This window comes from Meles meles, chromosome 18 (assembly GCF_922984935.1).
Source record: "Meles meles chromosome 18, mMelMel3.1 paternal haplotype, whole genome shotgun sequence".
In the NCBI taxonomy this organism is placed as follows: Eukaryota; Metazoa; Chordata; class Mammalia; order Carnivora; family Mustelidae; genus Meles; species Meles meles.
Genome location: NC_060083.1, coordinates 59,527,602 through 59,544,359, shown reverse-complemented (window position 1 = coordinate 59,544,359; position 16,758 = coordinate 59,527,602). Strand labels below are relative to the sequence as shown.

General features: G+C 50.4%; 2 protein-coding genes across 5 annotated transcripts in view; both read left to right on the top strand.

Annotated features, from left to right (window-relative positions):
* Positions 1-8,356, top strand: part of PRPSAP1 (phosphoribosyl pyrophosphate synthetase associated protein 1) — a 30,020-nt gene extending 21,664 nt beyond the window's left edge. For all 4 annotated transcript variants that reach the window (XM_045985101.1, XM_045985105.1, XM_045985103.1 and 1 more), the window contains 3 exons: positions 6,106-6,176; positions 6,936-7,082; positions 7,597-8,356. In XM_045985101.1, the coding sequence (XP_045841057.1) occupies positions 6,106-6,176; positions 6,936-7,082; positions 7,597-7,755 (377 nt within the window). In that variant the 3' untranslated portion in view covers positions 7,756-8,356. The remainder of the gene's footprint in view (positions 1-6,105; positions 6,177-6,935; positions 7,083-7,596) is intronic.
* Positions 8,357-10,635: 2,279 nt separating this feature from the next.
* QRICH2 (glutamine rich 2) overlaps positions 10,636-16,758 on the top strand; it is a 35,529-nt gene continuing 29,406 nt past the window's right edge. The window contains exons 1-4 of the mRNA XM_045986285.1: positions 10,636-11,760; positions 11,877-11,957; positions 13,109-13,168; positions 13,522-13,632. Of these exons, the coding sequence (XP_045842241.1) occupies positions 11,221-11,760; positions 11,877-11,957; positions 13,109-13,168; positions 13,522-13,632 (792 nt within the window). The 5' untranslated portion in view covers positions 10,636-11,220. The remainder of the gene's footprint in view (positions 11,761-11,876; positions 11,958-13,108; positions 13,169-13,521; positions 13,633-16,758) is intronic.

The following is a 16,758-nucleotide window of genomic DNA, read 5'->3' as shown; positions in this document are numbered from 1 at the left end:
CTTTGAAGAGTATAGGGCAGTTGTTCTACAGAATATCCCTTATGGAGGCGTGTTTGTTTCTTCATATCAGGTTGAATCAGTTACCACTATGACTGTGACCGACCGGGTATGTTTCCAGTTCCCCTTCTTCCCTGTTCATCCATTCAGTCTTAGCAGAGCAGAGTCATACAATCTTAATTTGTTCAGGGTATTCTCCTGTTTATCGCAGTGTTCAAATTGTCTCAGACTTGGCCAAAGGGAGCCCCTTCAGGCCCCTCCCTGTGTTCTTTTGCCATGTTCCTAGCATTTTTTGATACTTCCTTACTTCCTGGTACCACTAGATGTTCCACGTTTATCTTGCACTTTGTAGCCCTGGAATCAGTCATTCCGGCGAGCAGCCCCAGTTCCTTTTGGGGAAAGTGACAGTCACCACCGAGACTCGGCCCCCGGAGTGTGCACTCAGCCACCACACGTTACTCCGTGTGACTAACCTTGACCTACGTTCCTTCATAAATGACTCAGTGAACTTAAAAGACAAAGACCGAGAAATAAAATCACTGGTCAAAGGTAATTTTGATAGATAATCGCCAGATTAATGTAATACTTTATAAGGTGGTGCGCTGCAGTGTGTTCCCTCGGGGACACGTTGGTGTGTTTACAACTTGCAGAGTTGCCATAGGTCATTCTCTGATTCCTTTTTACAGACTCGACCAAGGGAATGCTTAAAAAAAGATGCTAGTTTTGGGGCGCCTGGGTGGCTCAGTGGCTTAAAGCCTCTGCCTTCAGCTCAGGTCATGATCCCAGGGTCCCGGGATCGAGCCCTGCATCGGGCTCTCTGCTCTGTGGAGAGCCTGCTTCCTCCTCTCTCTCTGCCTGCCTCTCTGCCTACTTGTGATCTCTGTCTGTCAAATAAATAAAATCTTAAAAAAAAAAAAAAGATGCTAGTTTTGTGTAATGGTACTTTCCAAATTAAATATGCTTTCTATTTATATATCAGTTCTGCTTCTGGTATGTTTTAACGTATTACTTTGTAATAATGAGGATGAGGGGCGCCCGGGTGGCTCAGTCAGTTAAGCATCTGTCTTCCCCTTAGGTCATGATCCCAGAGTCCTGGGATCGAGTCCTGCATCGGGGTCCCTCCTTCTTCTTCTCTCTCTGCCCCTCCCCCTGCTTGTATGCATTCGAACTCTCTCTCTGAAATACGTAAATAAAATCTTCCAAAAAACAGTGATGAGGATGAAGAGGTGCCTGGGTGGCTCAATAGTTTTGGCTCAGGTCATGATCTCAGGGTGGTGGGATCAAGCTCCAGGTTGGGCTCCCAGCGCAGCACAGAGTCGGCTTGAGAATCTCTCTCCCTCTGCCCCTCCCCCTGCTTGCCCGCACGCATGCACACTATCTCTTGCTCTCAAAATCAATAAAACGGGCGCCTCGGTGGCTCAGGAGTTAAAGGCGGAGTTAAAGCCTCCACCTTGGCTCAGGTCATGATTCAGGATTGCTGGGATCGAGCCCCGCACTGGACTCTCTGCTCAGTGGGGAGTCTGCCTCCTCCTCTCTCTCTGCCTGCCTCTCTGCCTACTTGTGATCTCTGTCTGTCAAACAAATAAATAAAAAAAATTTTTTAATCAATAAAACAGTAATGGGGATGAAGATACTGCCATGCTAGGATAGGAACAAAGTATTCCCTCTCAGAATCTTTGCATTTTGTAGAAAGATGAACTCTTTTATCTTCCTGGAACCCGTCCTTTCAGAGCAGCAGGAGTTCTCAACCGGGATGGTTTTGCCCCAGCCCCTGGCGGATATTTCACAATGTGTGAAGGAAGGCCTTTTTGGTCCGTGCACTGGGTGGAGGCCGGGTGCCACCAGCGTCTTGTGAGAAGACGCGGGAGAAGCTGGGGGACGCGTTCCCGGTGGACCATGTAGTTATCGAGTCTAGAAAGTCAGTAGTGCCACAGCTGAGAAACCCTGCTTCCGAGTAATTTTTTAAAAAGGTTTTATTTATTTATTTGACAGAGATCACAAGCAGGCAGAGAGAGAGGGCGAAGCAGGCTCCCTGCCGAGCAGAGATCCTGATGTAGGGCTCGATCCCAGGACCCTGAGATCATGACCTGAGCCGAAGGCAAAGGCTTAATGCACTGAGTCACCCAGGCGCCCCCAGAATAATTTACTGAAAGCGAAGTTGTGTGAGTCTTCTGTTCTAGAAGATGATATTGATTCCCTCCTGATGGCAAGGGCATCTAATGAACTGGAAAGGATTACGAGTCAGTGGTTCCCTGAACGCTGCTCTGTGCTTGGCACAGTGGTGAAAATGAAGAGTTTGGATCGCAAAAAGGAGAGAAACTCACCTTTTTGGGCTTGATTTCCCTGGCTTGTTAATTTTACAAGTGAAGATGTGGTTTTTACCACTAAACTGAAAACAGACGTTAGCTCCTCTGGAGCATCATTAAATGTACGTTTTGACTTGCTGGAGTGTGGACAGAGTCATGAGCTTGAAAATAACTGCAGTTCTAGTCCTACCGGAGACTTTATTTTATTCTCTTTTTAAGGTCAGTTTGTTGGTAAAGTTCGACCTTCCATTGAACTACAAATAGACCAGAATCAAAATGGATAAAGAATGACTAATTTCTCTTGGTCCTCTCCTGCCCTGTATTCTATGAGAGGGAGGTTTGTTGATTGACTCTGGGGCGAGAGTAAAAGAGCGTAAAACTTACGGATGCTTGTGAATGCAGCGTTCTTTTACGTGGAAAATGTTGGGAAGCGCAGAAGATGTTTTCCTACTTCAAGATCCGAGGTCATTTGATAAACTGACATTTCCACTATACTAAGTTAATATGGTTTGTGATTTCTGGCCATCAGTAATGGTGCACAATTCATTTTATTCTTAAACAGATTGGTTTTTGTTTGAGAAAATGAAGAAAGGGAACAGAACCTTAAATATTGGGTAGTTTTAGCACCCTTTATCCTTAATCTCCAGTATGTTCTTCTACTGAAAATTTTGAATTTTCAGTGTTTTATTTGGGGGGCAACTATTAGAAAATTGGGGACTTTTTTTTTTTTAAGGCTGTGAGGTACTATTCATTTCCCTTGAGCCTATTAATAAAGTCTGTTTGGTTTTTTTTTTTTTTTTTTTTTTTTTTTTTTGCTACCAAATTGTATGTTCAGATTTATCCAGATCCTAAAACCAGTAATGAGCAGAGAAGGAACATACCAGGAGAGATGCTTGCTTTTTAAAAGCCTTTTAAGCCTCTATCCTAGCCAGACCTGTGTTTTTACATTCCAAACTGATAGAAGCTTTTTGGGAGAAGCAGAGTTACAGAAAAGTAAACAAGAGCACTGTGGCATGTTTCCCTCAGCAAACTAGAGCTGAATTTTTATTGGTCTTCGATGAGGGATACTGGCTTGCAATCTTTTTCTCTTTTTACAGAGGAAAATGGTCAAGGAAAGGGAAGGGCCCCATCTCTTTGAGAAGTGGGTAGGTCAACACAGCCATCTACCCACATGGTTTAATTAATTAATATTTTATTTTGTTTTTTTTTTAAGATTTTATTTATTTATTTGACAGAGATCACAAGTAGGCAGAGAGGCAGGCAGAGAGAGAGAGGAGGAAGCAGGCTCCCTGCCGGCCAGAGAGCCCGATGTGGGGTTCGATCCCAACACCCTGGGATCATGACCTGAGCTGAAAGCAGAGGCTTTAACCCACTGAGCCACCCAGCCGCCCCTAATTAATTAATATTTTAAAAGATTTTATTTATTTGAAAGAGACCACAAGTGGCGGAGGGGGGCACAGAGGGAGAGAAGGAAAAGCAGACTCCCCCGCTGAGCAAGGAACTGGACTCGGGGGCTCAGTCCTAGGACCCTGGGATCATGACCTGGCTGAGCCACCCAGGTGCCTCCCACATGGCTTAATTTAAGACAGAATTTAGGGAAGCCATTCCTAATGCTGGTGAATCTTCTCCCTCTTTTAGGTGATATTTATATGCAGAGGTTTTTGACTGCCCAGGTTCAAAAAATTGCCCTTGTTTCTGGGATGGGAAATCAGGAAGCCTTGATTAAAATTTATCAGTTACATAGCGGTGGATTTCAGTTTGGCTGGTGTGCCATATGGGGAAAGGCACACCTGTTCTTGGAGATTCCCAGTGCCCGTAGCTAGGACTAACACGGTTTGTTTGCAGATAGTTGCTAACCTCAAGAGTTATTCTGAGTTTTATTCTAATGTCCCTCTCCTACTACTGGCTTAATATTTCAGAATAATAAAAAGCTTTAAAAGTAGACTACTTAGCCTGTTCTTCTGAAATACCCTCTCTCTCTCTCTCTCTCTCTCTCTGTTTGCTGACTTTTTGAGGGTGAATTCTTACTTCACTTCTCTATCCTGGAGTTAGGTTTGTACATAGATGGGTCTTGATGGGTCTTTTCCAGGTATAAACCGGGTAGCGAGGTAGGAAAGCCTGTACTTTAAGGACGAGTTAAATCACGAAGAAATGGGGGTGCCTGGGTGGCTCAGTTGGTTAAGTGTCTGCCTTCCACTGAGGTCATGATCTGAGGGTCCTGCGATCAAGCCCTGGTGCCGGGGTTCCCTGCTTAGCGGGGAGTCTGCTTCTCCCTCTCCCTCTGCCCACCCTCCCATGCACATGTGTGTGCGCGGGCTCGTTCTCTCTCCCTCTCTCAAATAAGTAAAATCTTAAAAAATCAGGAAGACATGATGGAGTCATGGTTACTGTCCTCACGTCCCTTATTTTCAGGAAACGGATGATGTCAGTCATGTAGTCACGTGCTAATAAGGTTACATTGTCCAAATAAAGTCACTTTGGAAGACAATGAAATAAAGCTGGCCATTTGTCAGGCGGCTTTTACCTGTTTGGTTTCCTACAGAGTGGTCTTTAGTTTACATTTCTCTATCAGTGTCCGTGGGCGGTGGGCGTTGGGCTGTCGGGGTGCTGCGCCTGTGGGCGATAAGACCCTCCTCACTCTGCTGCTGTCTTTGGACCTGCGCTGTCTGGAGGCCGGTGGCTCGTGTCTATTTACATGCGGCTCTTAGGCTCTTGTGGCTAGCTGGTCTCAGCTGAGAACCACTCTCTCTGAAATGCACCCCAAGAATCGAAGACTTGGTATGAAAAAAAAAAAGGTGAAATATGTCACAAACTTGCATATCAGTTACGTACTGAAATATCTTGGATATACTGTCGGCTAAAATAAATCTATTAATTTCACTAATTTCTCTTTACTTTTTTTTTTTTTTTTTTAAGATTTTATTTTTGGGGCACCTGAGTGGCCCAGTCGGTTGAACACCTGCCTTTGGCTCAGGTCATGATCCCAGGCTCCTTGCTCAGCGGGGAGCCTGCTTCTGCCTCGGCCTGCCGCTCCTCCCCCTGCTTGTGCTCTCTCTCTCTGACTAATAAATAAACCACTGCTCTAGACAGTCTGTTTCTGAGAAGCCCCAGGTTCATTTTGGAGAATCCCCCGTCCCCCTTTCATTTATTTATTTATTTATTTATTTTTAGTGGCAGCAAAGCGAGGTTTATTGAGCGTTAGCAAAGTGATCATACAGGGCTGCCTCGGTGGCTCAGGGGGTTAAGCCTCTGCCTCCAGCTCAGGTCATGGTCTCAGGGTCCTGGGATCGAGCCCCGCATTGGGCTCTCTGCTCAGTGGGGAGCCCGGTTCACCCCTCTCTCTCTGCCTGCCTCTCTGCCTACTTGTGATCTCTCTCTGTGTCAAGTGGGTAGATAGAATCTTTAAAAAAAAAAAAAGGGCGGGGGCGCCTGGGTGGCTCAGTGGATTAAGTCGCTGCCTTTGGCTCAGGTCATCATCTCAGGGTCCTGAGATCAAGCCCCGCATCGGGCTCTCTGCTCTGCAGGGAGCCTGCTTCCTCCTCTCTCTCTGCCTGCCTCTCTGCCTACTTGTGATCTCTCTCTCTGTCAAATAAATAAAAAATAAAATCTAAAACAAAAACAAACAAACAAAAAATGATCATACAAAGCTCCTGAGCAGCTAGGGGACCCAAGAGCATTGCCCTTTGTTTTACTTTTTAATAATGTTCTTTCTTTCAACCACTTCCAGGGAATAGGGTTGCAATTATATTTATTCAGTGACATGTGACTAACTGGGGCCTTGTGGTTTGTTTTGTTTTGCTAGTGATGATGGCCAAAGAGAAGCCCCCGATAACTGTGGTCGGAGATGTTGGCGGGCGCATCGCGATCATAGTGGTATGGTCACGTCGTCCTTCGTGTGCACAGATGCCCCTGCCGGCTCTTCGTAGGTCGTCCTCTTTGGGATCATGTAGAGCTGATGGAGTTGACGGACCCATCTATCCTTTCTCACCTGAACTCCTTCAGGACACGTAGAAATCTCTATGTAGTTGAGCAGGGTTATTTTAACCTACGGATGGGAAAAAAAGTGCAGGATCTCCCATAAGAAAACTCAACCCCAATAAATAACCTTTATCTGAAGGGGTCTGGGTTTCATCAGAGCCACTGATCTACTCAACCTTCAGCTTTAGGGCCGTGAGAGGATCCAAAGATGAGCGGTTCCGTTTTCACTAGTGAGAACAAGTGTCTTATTCTTTGCATTTTGCGTGAGCTGTTTGCTCCCAGCCCTAAATGCCTTTGCTGGGCCTGATTACAATGGCTTGCTTTACTTCTGTGTTCTTGTCATCTCACTTTGTCTTGAAAAAAAGTAAATGGGACACCAGCTATGTCGGATGAATCAGAAATGTGGGACAGGATGACGAGCCTTGGCAGTCGGGAACTCTAGCTCCGCGTGTCGCACGTGGCCGTCAGGCTTTGCGGTTCTTTGTACTGACAGCCACGCAAAGTGTGGTCCACACGGCTGTTGCCACTGCCCGGTGTTCCGTCTCGGGCCCGGGCAGGCGGCTCTGATCTCCAGTTGGAGATCTCCTGAAACGACGGGCAGAGAAGAGCAGAGAGGAGGGTAGCGCTTTAACACCACCTCTGGTGTCTCCCCAGGATGACATTATTGACGACGTGGAAAGTTTTGTCGCTGCTGCGGAGATCCTGAAAGAGAGAGGTGCTTACAAGATCTACGTCATGGCCACTCACGGCATCCTGTCTGCGGAGGCCCCCCGCCTCATCGAGGAGTCCTCCATCGACGAGGTCTGTCTGCACTTACTGGGCCTGGGATTTGCTGCTCTCTTTTCTGTGAATTGTAAAATGACCCCATCAGTGTCGCCTAACCCCCCTCGGGAGGCCCTCGGAAGTAGCCTCGGTGGCCAGCGGGGTGTTGCGACAAATGCGTCGTTAGGAACAGATGCCTCTTTCCGTAAAGGCTCAGCTTTATTTACTTGGGTGTGGTTTGTACTTCAGTGTAGTTTGGTGCCGTGGGAGCGTTCCCCTCACGACTTGGATTCATCGGTTTTGCACAGGGCCGGGGCTCACCCTACTGTTTCTGCCCAAGTAGACCATGACCTTCATACTCTTACGTTTTGAGCCATGTAACCTCTTGTCTAAAGTCCATTAAGTTTAGTTTGTAAAAACTGTACGTGGTGGAATAAGGTTTTGTAGTTTGGAACTTGGGCTGCAGGAGCTAAGGGTGGGACAGACTTTTCTGGGTGGCCGTGTTGGGGACACATCAGTAACAGTGTTTATCTTCCGTCGCTGCAATGACCAGGTCGTGGTGACGAACACGGTCCCTCACGAGGTGCAGAAGTTGCAGTGTCCGAAGATAAAGACCGTGGATATCAGTCTGATTCTCTCTGAAGCAATTCGGAGAATCCACAATGGGGAGTCCATGGCGTACCTTTTCCGAAACATCACCGTGGATGACTAGCTGTCGCCGTTGCCTTGACCGCGGAGCTCCTGAGGAAAACGTGTGGAGAGCTGTGCCATCAACTTACGTACACAGTGTTTCCTCTCGAGGGAGGCCTGGAAGTAGCCTAAAGTCAGATATCTGTCTCACCCAGTTGGGTAGGTAGGAGCCATTAAGATAGTCAAGGGGAAGACAGAGCTGATGGATAAACGGCCTTAAATGTCTGCCATCGCTATCCTGGTCCTTAAACAAAAGTTAGTTTCCTGAAAAGAATTCCCAAATTTTGTTGATACTGAAAAGGAGTTAAGGGCAGATGGTCCGAGCTCTTTAATATTGGGCTATTTCCACCGCAGGGAAACGTGTGTCAGCGTTGAACTTGGTTAGGGAAGCTGAGTGCCCGGGTACTGTTTCCATTCTAGTTGTCCTCTCCCCAGTCAGCCTCACGTACATCTTCTGTAGAAAACCCTGTTCTTCTTTGAGAAGCTGCCGTGCCTACAGCCACCGAACAACAAAGCTTTTGTGGCATTACCCCAGCGAGGTGGTCAGATTAGAGAGTAGCCCCCTGTCTCTGGATCCCTGCGAGGCTCTTCAATGGAAAATAAAAGAGTTTGTTGTCTTGCAAGTCTGTTGGCTACATTGCAGAACCACCTTTCTCCTTCTCCTGCCTTCATGGTGGCAGACTCCTGTCCAGACAGTGCAGGAGACAAGGGTACAATAAAGGGTAGTTCAGGTCCGGGGCTAGTCCTAAACCCTGGACAGGAGTCTCCACCTGTAGGTTCCATCCCCTTCCTAAGCATCGAAATCAAATCCTGATTGGGATAATGGATTTAGAAATCTAAATATATTTTTTTAAAGATTTTTTCTATTTATTTGACAGAGATCACAAGTAGGCGGGGGGGGCAGTGCTGGGGGAGCAGGCTCCCCGCTGAGCAGACAGCCCACTGAGCAGAGATCCCAGGACCCTGAGATCATGACCTGAGCCGAAGGCAGAGGCCCTAACCCACCCAGGCGCCCCAGAAATCTAAATTTTAAAAAAAAAAAAGAACAAATCAAACTTTTTCCTGTGTGATAGATGACAGTGTGGATGGCATGGCTCAGGACTGCACATGGTCTTCCTACCCAGCAATTAAAATTACTCTATATTCTAACACATCTGTCAGGGAGGCCTTTTAGATCTTCAGCCTGCTCTGGGCAGGACTGAATGTAATGCGAAGGACAGAGTCTATCTGTTGGGCAATGAGCTGGAATTGGTTCTGTTCCTGAGGGATAGTAAAGGACAATTCGCTTCTTTGTACAATTGTATTTCCCTGCAGGGACATTTCCTTGACATTTTTATCCCTTTCCTAATGACTTGAAAAGTTCCCAAGCCACAGTCAAGACTTCAAGCACGTTAGCTTTTTCAAGCACACAAGTTGCCTTCTGTTAATAGTCCAAGTAGGGGAATTTGGAGCAAGAACTTAATTATCAGAGAGCAGCATGGTGGGGGAGGCGGAGCTGTGGACTGTTACTCAGGAGACCTGGTTCTTATTTGTAAGGCCCGGCAGATGACTAGTCCTTCCTGGGTCTCTCATCAGATCTGAAAAGGGAGGTTTGGAACTGACAGCTGAGGGAGGTCCTTTTCAACTCCAAAATTCCATTTATACATCCAGTTAATGTTTATTTTCCTGTGTCTGTAAGAACAGAGGTGTTTCTATGTCCTTACTTCATAGAATATATTTCCTGGGATTAGAATTAGAATGTATTCATATACACCCCTTCCATGGGCATTTAGTGGATCCTAACCTATGTCTGGTATGATGCCAAGTCTCAGGGATATGCAGATGAAATCATGAGGACTCAGGGAGCCGAGATTCTGGCCAGGGCTGGCGTAGTGGTAGCAGGGGTTAACATCCTTCTGGAAAGTCACTGAGCTTAGAATCAAGAAGCTCACGTTCCACACCCTCTAGGACAGGGGAAGCCCCATCACAAGGCTTTTAGTGACGCAGCCTTCTGTTTTATAGGATGAAAACATAAGTGTACAAAGCTGCCAAGAATATTTTCTTTTGATGATTTCAGGAAGCGTGAGGGCCCCCACTGAGTGTCAGATCCTGGGCCAATGACGGTGAACAAAAAAATCCTCGGGTGTTAACCTTCCTGTAGGTTCTAGACTGATATTTAACTCCACTCCCAGGCAACACTTGGGGACCAGGGGCATGAAGGATTTCAGTTACATTTTACCAGCTCAGACTAAAAATTTGAATTTGAGTAGTTAAAATAGGAGTCCATGGTACAGACTTTTGCTCAGGTTTTCCTTAGCTTTCCTGAATGTAAACACCGACATTTTACATTTTCTGGAAAAATCTGGTGTGGGGAAGTCAAGCCCCAGTTGCTGAGAGCACCAAATTCCTCTAGTCCTGTCTAATCCTGGTTTGTGATGAGCTGAAATGCGGGCACTTGACCAGATGTCTGTTTGGAGATAAACTAGGCCAGGCTGGCTCAGTGAAGGTCTGTCATGTGGTGGCTGTTTGGAGCTGCCTGGGTGGTGAGTGGTCTTTTCCAAGTTACCCTCCTTTCTGATGAAGCAAAATGAGATGGGAGCTGTCCCCCAAAAGCCAAGGTCTCAGGATTGCATCCCTTAAGACATGTGCCAGTGCCCCGAGTGATGGAACGAGCTAAGGACACACATGGTGTCTCTTAAATCTGTCAGTTCTTAAATTTTTTTTTTCTTTTTTACAGATAGAGAGAGAGAGAGAGAGAGATTACAAGTAGGCAGAGCAGCAGCCAGAGAGGGGAGGAAGCAGGCTCCCTGCCAAGCAGAGAGCCCGATACGGGGCTCGATCCCAGAGACCCCGAGATCATGACCTGAGCTGAAGGCAGAGGCTTAACCCACTGAGCCACCCAGGCGCCCCAAATCTGTCAGTTCTTAATGGCTGAGTGCATGGGAGGCCTTCCTACGTTAAGGGGCGGCTGCAATCTAGGTGAGCCACAGGACCCCTCCCCTTCCCAAACCGCTGTTCCCATAGTAGTGCCTTGACACAGCCCCGTAGCCCCTTTGGGAACGTTTACTTATAGTAACAGCTAGTGGTGCCTTGGGCTGTGCCCAAGGCTCCCCTAGACCCGGGTAAGATAGGATCCCCTTGCGAGTTGGGGTGGGGGATGACTTCGCATATGGGCGGGTCCTGCACGGCTTGGTGCCCGCTGGACGGTGTCAGTTCTTTCGCAGAACCCTCCGCGCGCGGGGCCCCGCACCACGGGGCAGTGAACGGGGCCGTCCATTCGGTTCCAAACGTCCGCTGGCCGCAGCCAGCACAAGGAGAGGGTGTAGCTCGGAGAGCGGACGACCGGACGGCGGAGGGTAGGCGGCTGTCCGGACCCCGCTGGGGAGGCGGGCGCGGGTCCCCAGGAGCAGAGGGTGGGAAGCCCAGCGGCCAGGAGGCGAGTGGGTAGTGAGGGGGACATGGCCGCCTGGCCAACCGAGGGCCCGGACCGCTGCTGAGAGGGCGCACGATGCCGCCCGCGACGGCGGCCACCACCACGGTCTCCCTCCGGGAGCTGGCGGACTTGGCCATCGGCACCCCGGAGGTGGGCGCCGTCAACTTCACGGCCCTGCACACGCTCATCGTGGCCATGCTCCGGAGCCTCAACCTGCAGGAGGTGCGCATCGACTTCCAGTCGCCGTTGCCGTCGCCCGAGACGAGCCGCACCTTGGAGCTCCCGCAGGCCGCGCTCAGCGCCCCGCAGCTGGCTGCGTCCAAAGAGAAGCCGCGCGGCAGCCTGACCAAGCCACCGACGGCCACGGCGACACTGGAGAGCCAGGTGAAGGGCCTGGGCGGGCAGGTCCAGGACCTCAGCAGGAAGCTCAAGACCATCACGAGCCAGGTGCAGGGCATCGTGAGCCACGTGCAGCACCTTACGGCTCCCATCAGCGAGCTGGACGCCCGGGACTGGCTGGAGGAGGAGACGGCTAAGCTGACGCCCGCCAGGGCAGAAGCAGGGTCGTTGAAAATCGCGAAGGGCGAGCGGGCCACGGTCTCCCAGGTCTCCCAGGTGAGCGGGGGGCGGGGGGGGCGGGGTGAGGCGGGGGGGGCGGAGCCCACCATCAGCTCCTGGGCTGAAAGGGAGGCGCGGGCGGTCGTTCGAACCGCCGCGTCCCCACCTTGCAGGCCATGGAGCTGCTGCGCGACGTCGTGGAGGAGGTGAAAACCCTCAAAGAAGCCCAGGAAAAGGCGCAGGATCTCCCAGCGGTGAGGACGGCGGGGACCCCACCTCGAGGATCACGGAGCCGCCCCTTCCCATGCAGGGCCCGTCCTCGCCACTCCACTGCCCCTTCTCAGACCCCCAGGGATACGAACCCGGTCGGGGTTGGGGGAGGAGGGGAGCTGACAATTTCTCAGAATATTCTTCGAGCGGATTTCCTTTAAACAAGAATAAAGAAGTGAGGTGGTGGGTGTTGGAGAGCTGAGCCTAGGAGGGGCTGGGATGGAGAGAGCTCTGCGGTCACACCAGCAGGTGCTCGGCAGCCACATCTTCTCGGATCTTTGTTCTCTCGGAGAAAGATCTAGAACCCCCTCAGGTGGACAGTAGGGGCCCAAAGTACTAGGCAGTGCTCCTATGTCAGGCCCTCCGGAAGCCGCCCAGGGGCTTAGCGCTGGGAGGAGGAGGGGCAGTTAGAAGCAGCCCTGGGAGAGTCTCGGGAGGCCTCTGACCCCATTCTGCCCCTCATCCCAGGCCTGAGACCCAAGCGGGACTCACCGTTGCTCTGGAAAGCTTTTTTTTTTTTTTTTTTTAATGTGGTGTTTGGGGGCTTTTAATTGGTTTTTCAGACCAAAGCCTCGTTTCACCTTTAGATTCCTACATTCTGGAGCTTTGCAAGAGTCACACGGAACAACTTAAGTTTTAGCAATTTGTTTCGGTCCTTTGGGGACGCTTTTCTCTTCAAACCACACAGCCATTCAGACGCCTTGAAGCGCCGGATCATTTTGTCCTTGAGGGGCAAAGTCAGCATCATTCTGCTGTGCGGGGATGTTCTGTTCGAGGGCAGGAGGAAGTGAATCCCAGGACCAAAGGTTCCCATCCCTGTGCTTGCATTTGCTCTTGGCACAGTGTGCCCCAGGACCGCCACACCTCACTTACCTGCCTCTTGTTGGCTGAAAGAAAACAATTTAGCTGACTTAATGGTCCTGTCTCTACCCCCATCTCCTGTAAGATCCGCCCACCTCCTTTCTTCTCTACTAGCGCATGTATGCGTGTGCGCATGTGCGTATCTGTGCGCATGCGTACGTGGAAGGGCACGTGTGCGCATGCGTATCTATGCACGTGTGCGTGTGCGCAAGCGTGCGTGTAGGGGCCACAGGAGGGGCCGTTTTGATCCTCCATCTCTGAACTCTTCTTCCAGAAAGCTTTCCAGCGGATCGACGCTCTAGAGAAGATAGTCAGAGAACGAGATGAATTCCTGGTAATATGGGCGAGTTCTGTGACAAAAGGACCCTCAAGGGGGAGTCGGGGAGGATGTCCGGGCTCCCACCCCCAATGTCTGTGTCCCTCCGAAGTAGGATGAGGCCCTCTGCCCCTGTGGGCACTGCCCCTGGGTTGGGAGAAAATCCTTCCCATCCCAGCCCAGTGTTCCCCCAGAGGCCCTCGGGGACAGGAAACTGGCTGCCTAGGACTCACTGGTCACTTAAAGGACAGTGATGTTGCCTCAGGACTAGGGCTGTGGATTCTGTAAGCTCAGTTCTGTTCCTAAAGCTTTCTGGGATTAAACTTGGGGTTCGTGTGTCTGTCTCCCTGTGTGTTGTCTGTCACCGTCAGGACCTAGTGGGCCGGAAGATGAGTTTGATGCCTGCTGGAGAAGAAGTCACCATGGTCACCTGGGAGGAGCTGGAGCAAGCCATTGCTGACGGCTGGAGGGCCTCACTAGGGGTGAACAAATTGCGGACCTGGGCCCTGGTTTTGGGTGGGGCTTCCCTGGACCTCTCCCTCTTTGCTACGGCACAGTGTTCCTTTATGTGGATGTTCCTAATTTCAAGCTTCCTATTATGTAACTGTTTTTCCCAGTCTTAGGAAAAAAGAACCATGCTCCCGGGTAACCTTCCCGTGTGCAAACATATTCGTAGGTACGGTGCATTCCTAAGAAATGGAGTGCAGGTTGGTGATTTGCCTCCTTTTGCCAAACTGCCCTCCGCAGATAGAGCTCCAATTTAGATCCTCCCTACAACGTGGGAGACAGCTTGGTTCTCAAGTCCCCAGCAGCACTGTCTGTCTGTACCCAGTTTTTTCCAGGTAGATGGAAGAGTGGTACCTGAGTGTGGTTTTGATTTGCTTTTGTAGCTTTTCAAAGTTCCTTTACAGCCTGGTCTGAAATGCCTGAGTCCCTTCATGCTTAGTGGACAAAGATGACCGACTTTGGCAATGAAATGTCTGTAGAGGCCCTGTGGCGATGACTTTGACACACAGGTGTGTGCATGCGTCTGTCTGTCCCAAGGCAGTGCCCAGGATAACCAAATCATTTTTATTTATTTTATAAGATTTTATTTATGTATTTGAGAGTGAGAGGGAGGGAGAGAGAAAGAGAGTACAAGTAGGAGGAGGGGGAGGGGCAGGGAGAAGCTGACTCCGTGCTGAGCAAGGAGTGAGTTGCAGGGCTCAATCCCAGGGCCCAATCCCAGGGCCCCGGGATCATGACCTGAACCAAAGGCGGACCCTTAACCTATGGAGCCACCCAGGTGCCCCCCAAATCATTTCTCGATCCCCACCCTTTCTCCATCTGAATAAAATGGCAATTATCAAATGGCCATGGAGGCAAGGATCAGCTTCCCTTTTCATCTGGGTATTGCCCTTCTGGCTTTGTGCCCCTGCCCTTACTCAAAAAAGTTCCCTTTGTCAGTACCCACCTGACACCGGGAAGAGAGTGGACCTTTTGGCGCCACCAAGTGGCCATCTGGGGCATGCCAAATAGTACGGGAGTACACAAGACACCCTGCGATTGCTTTTTGAATGGGGTTGGGGCATCTTCAGAGGAAGCAGCAGCAGAAGGACTTGGAAGAGGACCCTGTAGCAAAAGGAATGGCCTAGAAAATGTTTGCCTCTGCTTTCGCTTTTTTTTTTTTTTAAGCCAAGGCCCTTGACACGTAGCAGTATCCTGTTTTGAGTGAATGACACATTGTTTTCGGGTGCGAACAGGACACCTGCCACACCTAGAAATGAGCACAACAGAAGCCCCTTTAGACACTCCCGCTTGTCCAGAGGTAAGAAAGTGTCTGTTTTTTGACAGTTGCTCATGTTTGTCAGTAGCCCCAGGAGCGAGGGAGAATAAATATAAATATTAAAAGATTTTCAAGAAGCAACAGAACACGTTCAGCCGCGCACGGACCATCACAAGTGCAGCAGAGAACCTCCCCGTCTGGAGCTGAGAAAACACAACAAAAACGCTGGAGACGGGTGTTGCTTGGGCTGTCGGTGGGACCCTTTAACGTAAATAACGAGGTTAGGATATCGAAGCTCAGCGTTTTTCAGGTCCACGGTGTGCTCCGGGAGAGGGGCAGTGGCTCTCAGGCGTCCAGGAGGCTCACTGTCTGCCCGCATGGTAAGTGGAGGGTCGGGACGGAAGCCAGGATGCTGAGTCCGGGGGTGATGAGCCCGGAGGAGTAAATCCCTTCTCTGGAACGCTGGACATGAGAAGGGTGTTGTGTTTCCACCTGGAAGAGGAAGGCTGCACTTTCAGGAGCTCAGGCAGAACAGCGGTGGAAGATGCCCGTCCCAGGACGTGAGTGAACGCGAGAACACAGACCAGTGCTTTTTGCAAGCGCGTATCCCGATGGGCACCAGGCCTTCTCCGCGGTTTCACTGGATCGCACAAAGATGACCAGGATGCTTCCCCACCTCCCCCACCTGCCTGCCCTCCTGCTGCTCCTCGTAGTACCTCTAGTGGTCAGAAAGAACCAGGAAGAGCCATACCCTGTGGTCACCTATAGTGACCAGGTCACCAAATCCAGGAAGAGCCAGCCCTATCGTGCTAATCAAAGCTTGCTTAAGGGAGGAAGACGCTTCTTCACTTTGCTGTCATCAAGGAGACGCAGCCAAGTCTCCCACGAGAGCCGTGGCCATGGGCGTAACAACGGGAGAACCTTCCAGTGACCATTACACCAGGTCCGCAGACCTCGAGCGAGCACAGACGTTCTCGCGTGGAAATAGCAAGTCTGAGCTAAAGGGCATTTTCTCTTCGAAGCCTTGTGGCCTCTACTTTATAACATAGAAAGCCAAAATTAAAACTTCGTTTCAGGATTCCATTGAGGGCAGGTGATTCCCCCTGTTCCGTTGTGATCACCATTTAGATATCTTGGGCTTCAGAACCCAAAGAACAGTGGAGCGAGTTAGGAAGGGGCTGCACAGGATCCACCCCACTTCCAACTACCTGCCCCCCCCCCATGGCACATCCCCAGGGACATGGAAATAAACGTTTCAGGATGTCTTGGAGTCATGGAAATAGCAGGTTCCATACCTGGGGGGATCCTGTGAAGGCAGGAAGGACAGAACGCTCCGGCTCAGGAGGGAGTGTGGGATCCGTCGCGCGTAGAGAAGAGCTCGTTGTACAACCTCACCGCTCAGATGACAACCCAACAAGTTCTCAAGAAAGGAGGGACTAAACCGTATTTTGCCTCAAAACCCATGGATCACAAAGGTACCGGTGAGAGGGAGGCAGAAGGTTCTACCACAGAAGAGGGCGAGGCGATGCGGCTGCAGAAGCAGAGACGGGAGCGACATGGGCATGAGCCATGGAGTGCCGGCCACCCTGCGGACGCTGGAGGAGGCGGGGAAGCGGGTTATGCCAAGAGCTTGCAGCATCGCCAGCGCCGCCCGTCACCTTGACCTCAGCCCAGCGCCACTGGCTCTGGAATTCTGACCTTTTGAACTGTTACCATAACAGATTGGTGTTGGTGGAAGCCACTGAGCTGTGGGGTAGTTTGTCCCGGCAGCCATCTGGAACGTGACAGTGCAGCCCCCTGCTTCCTCTTGGGGCGGTTCGTGGATGATTGGCGAGGCTGCGCG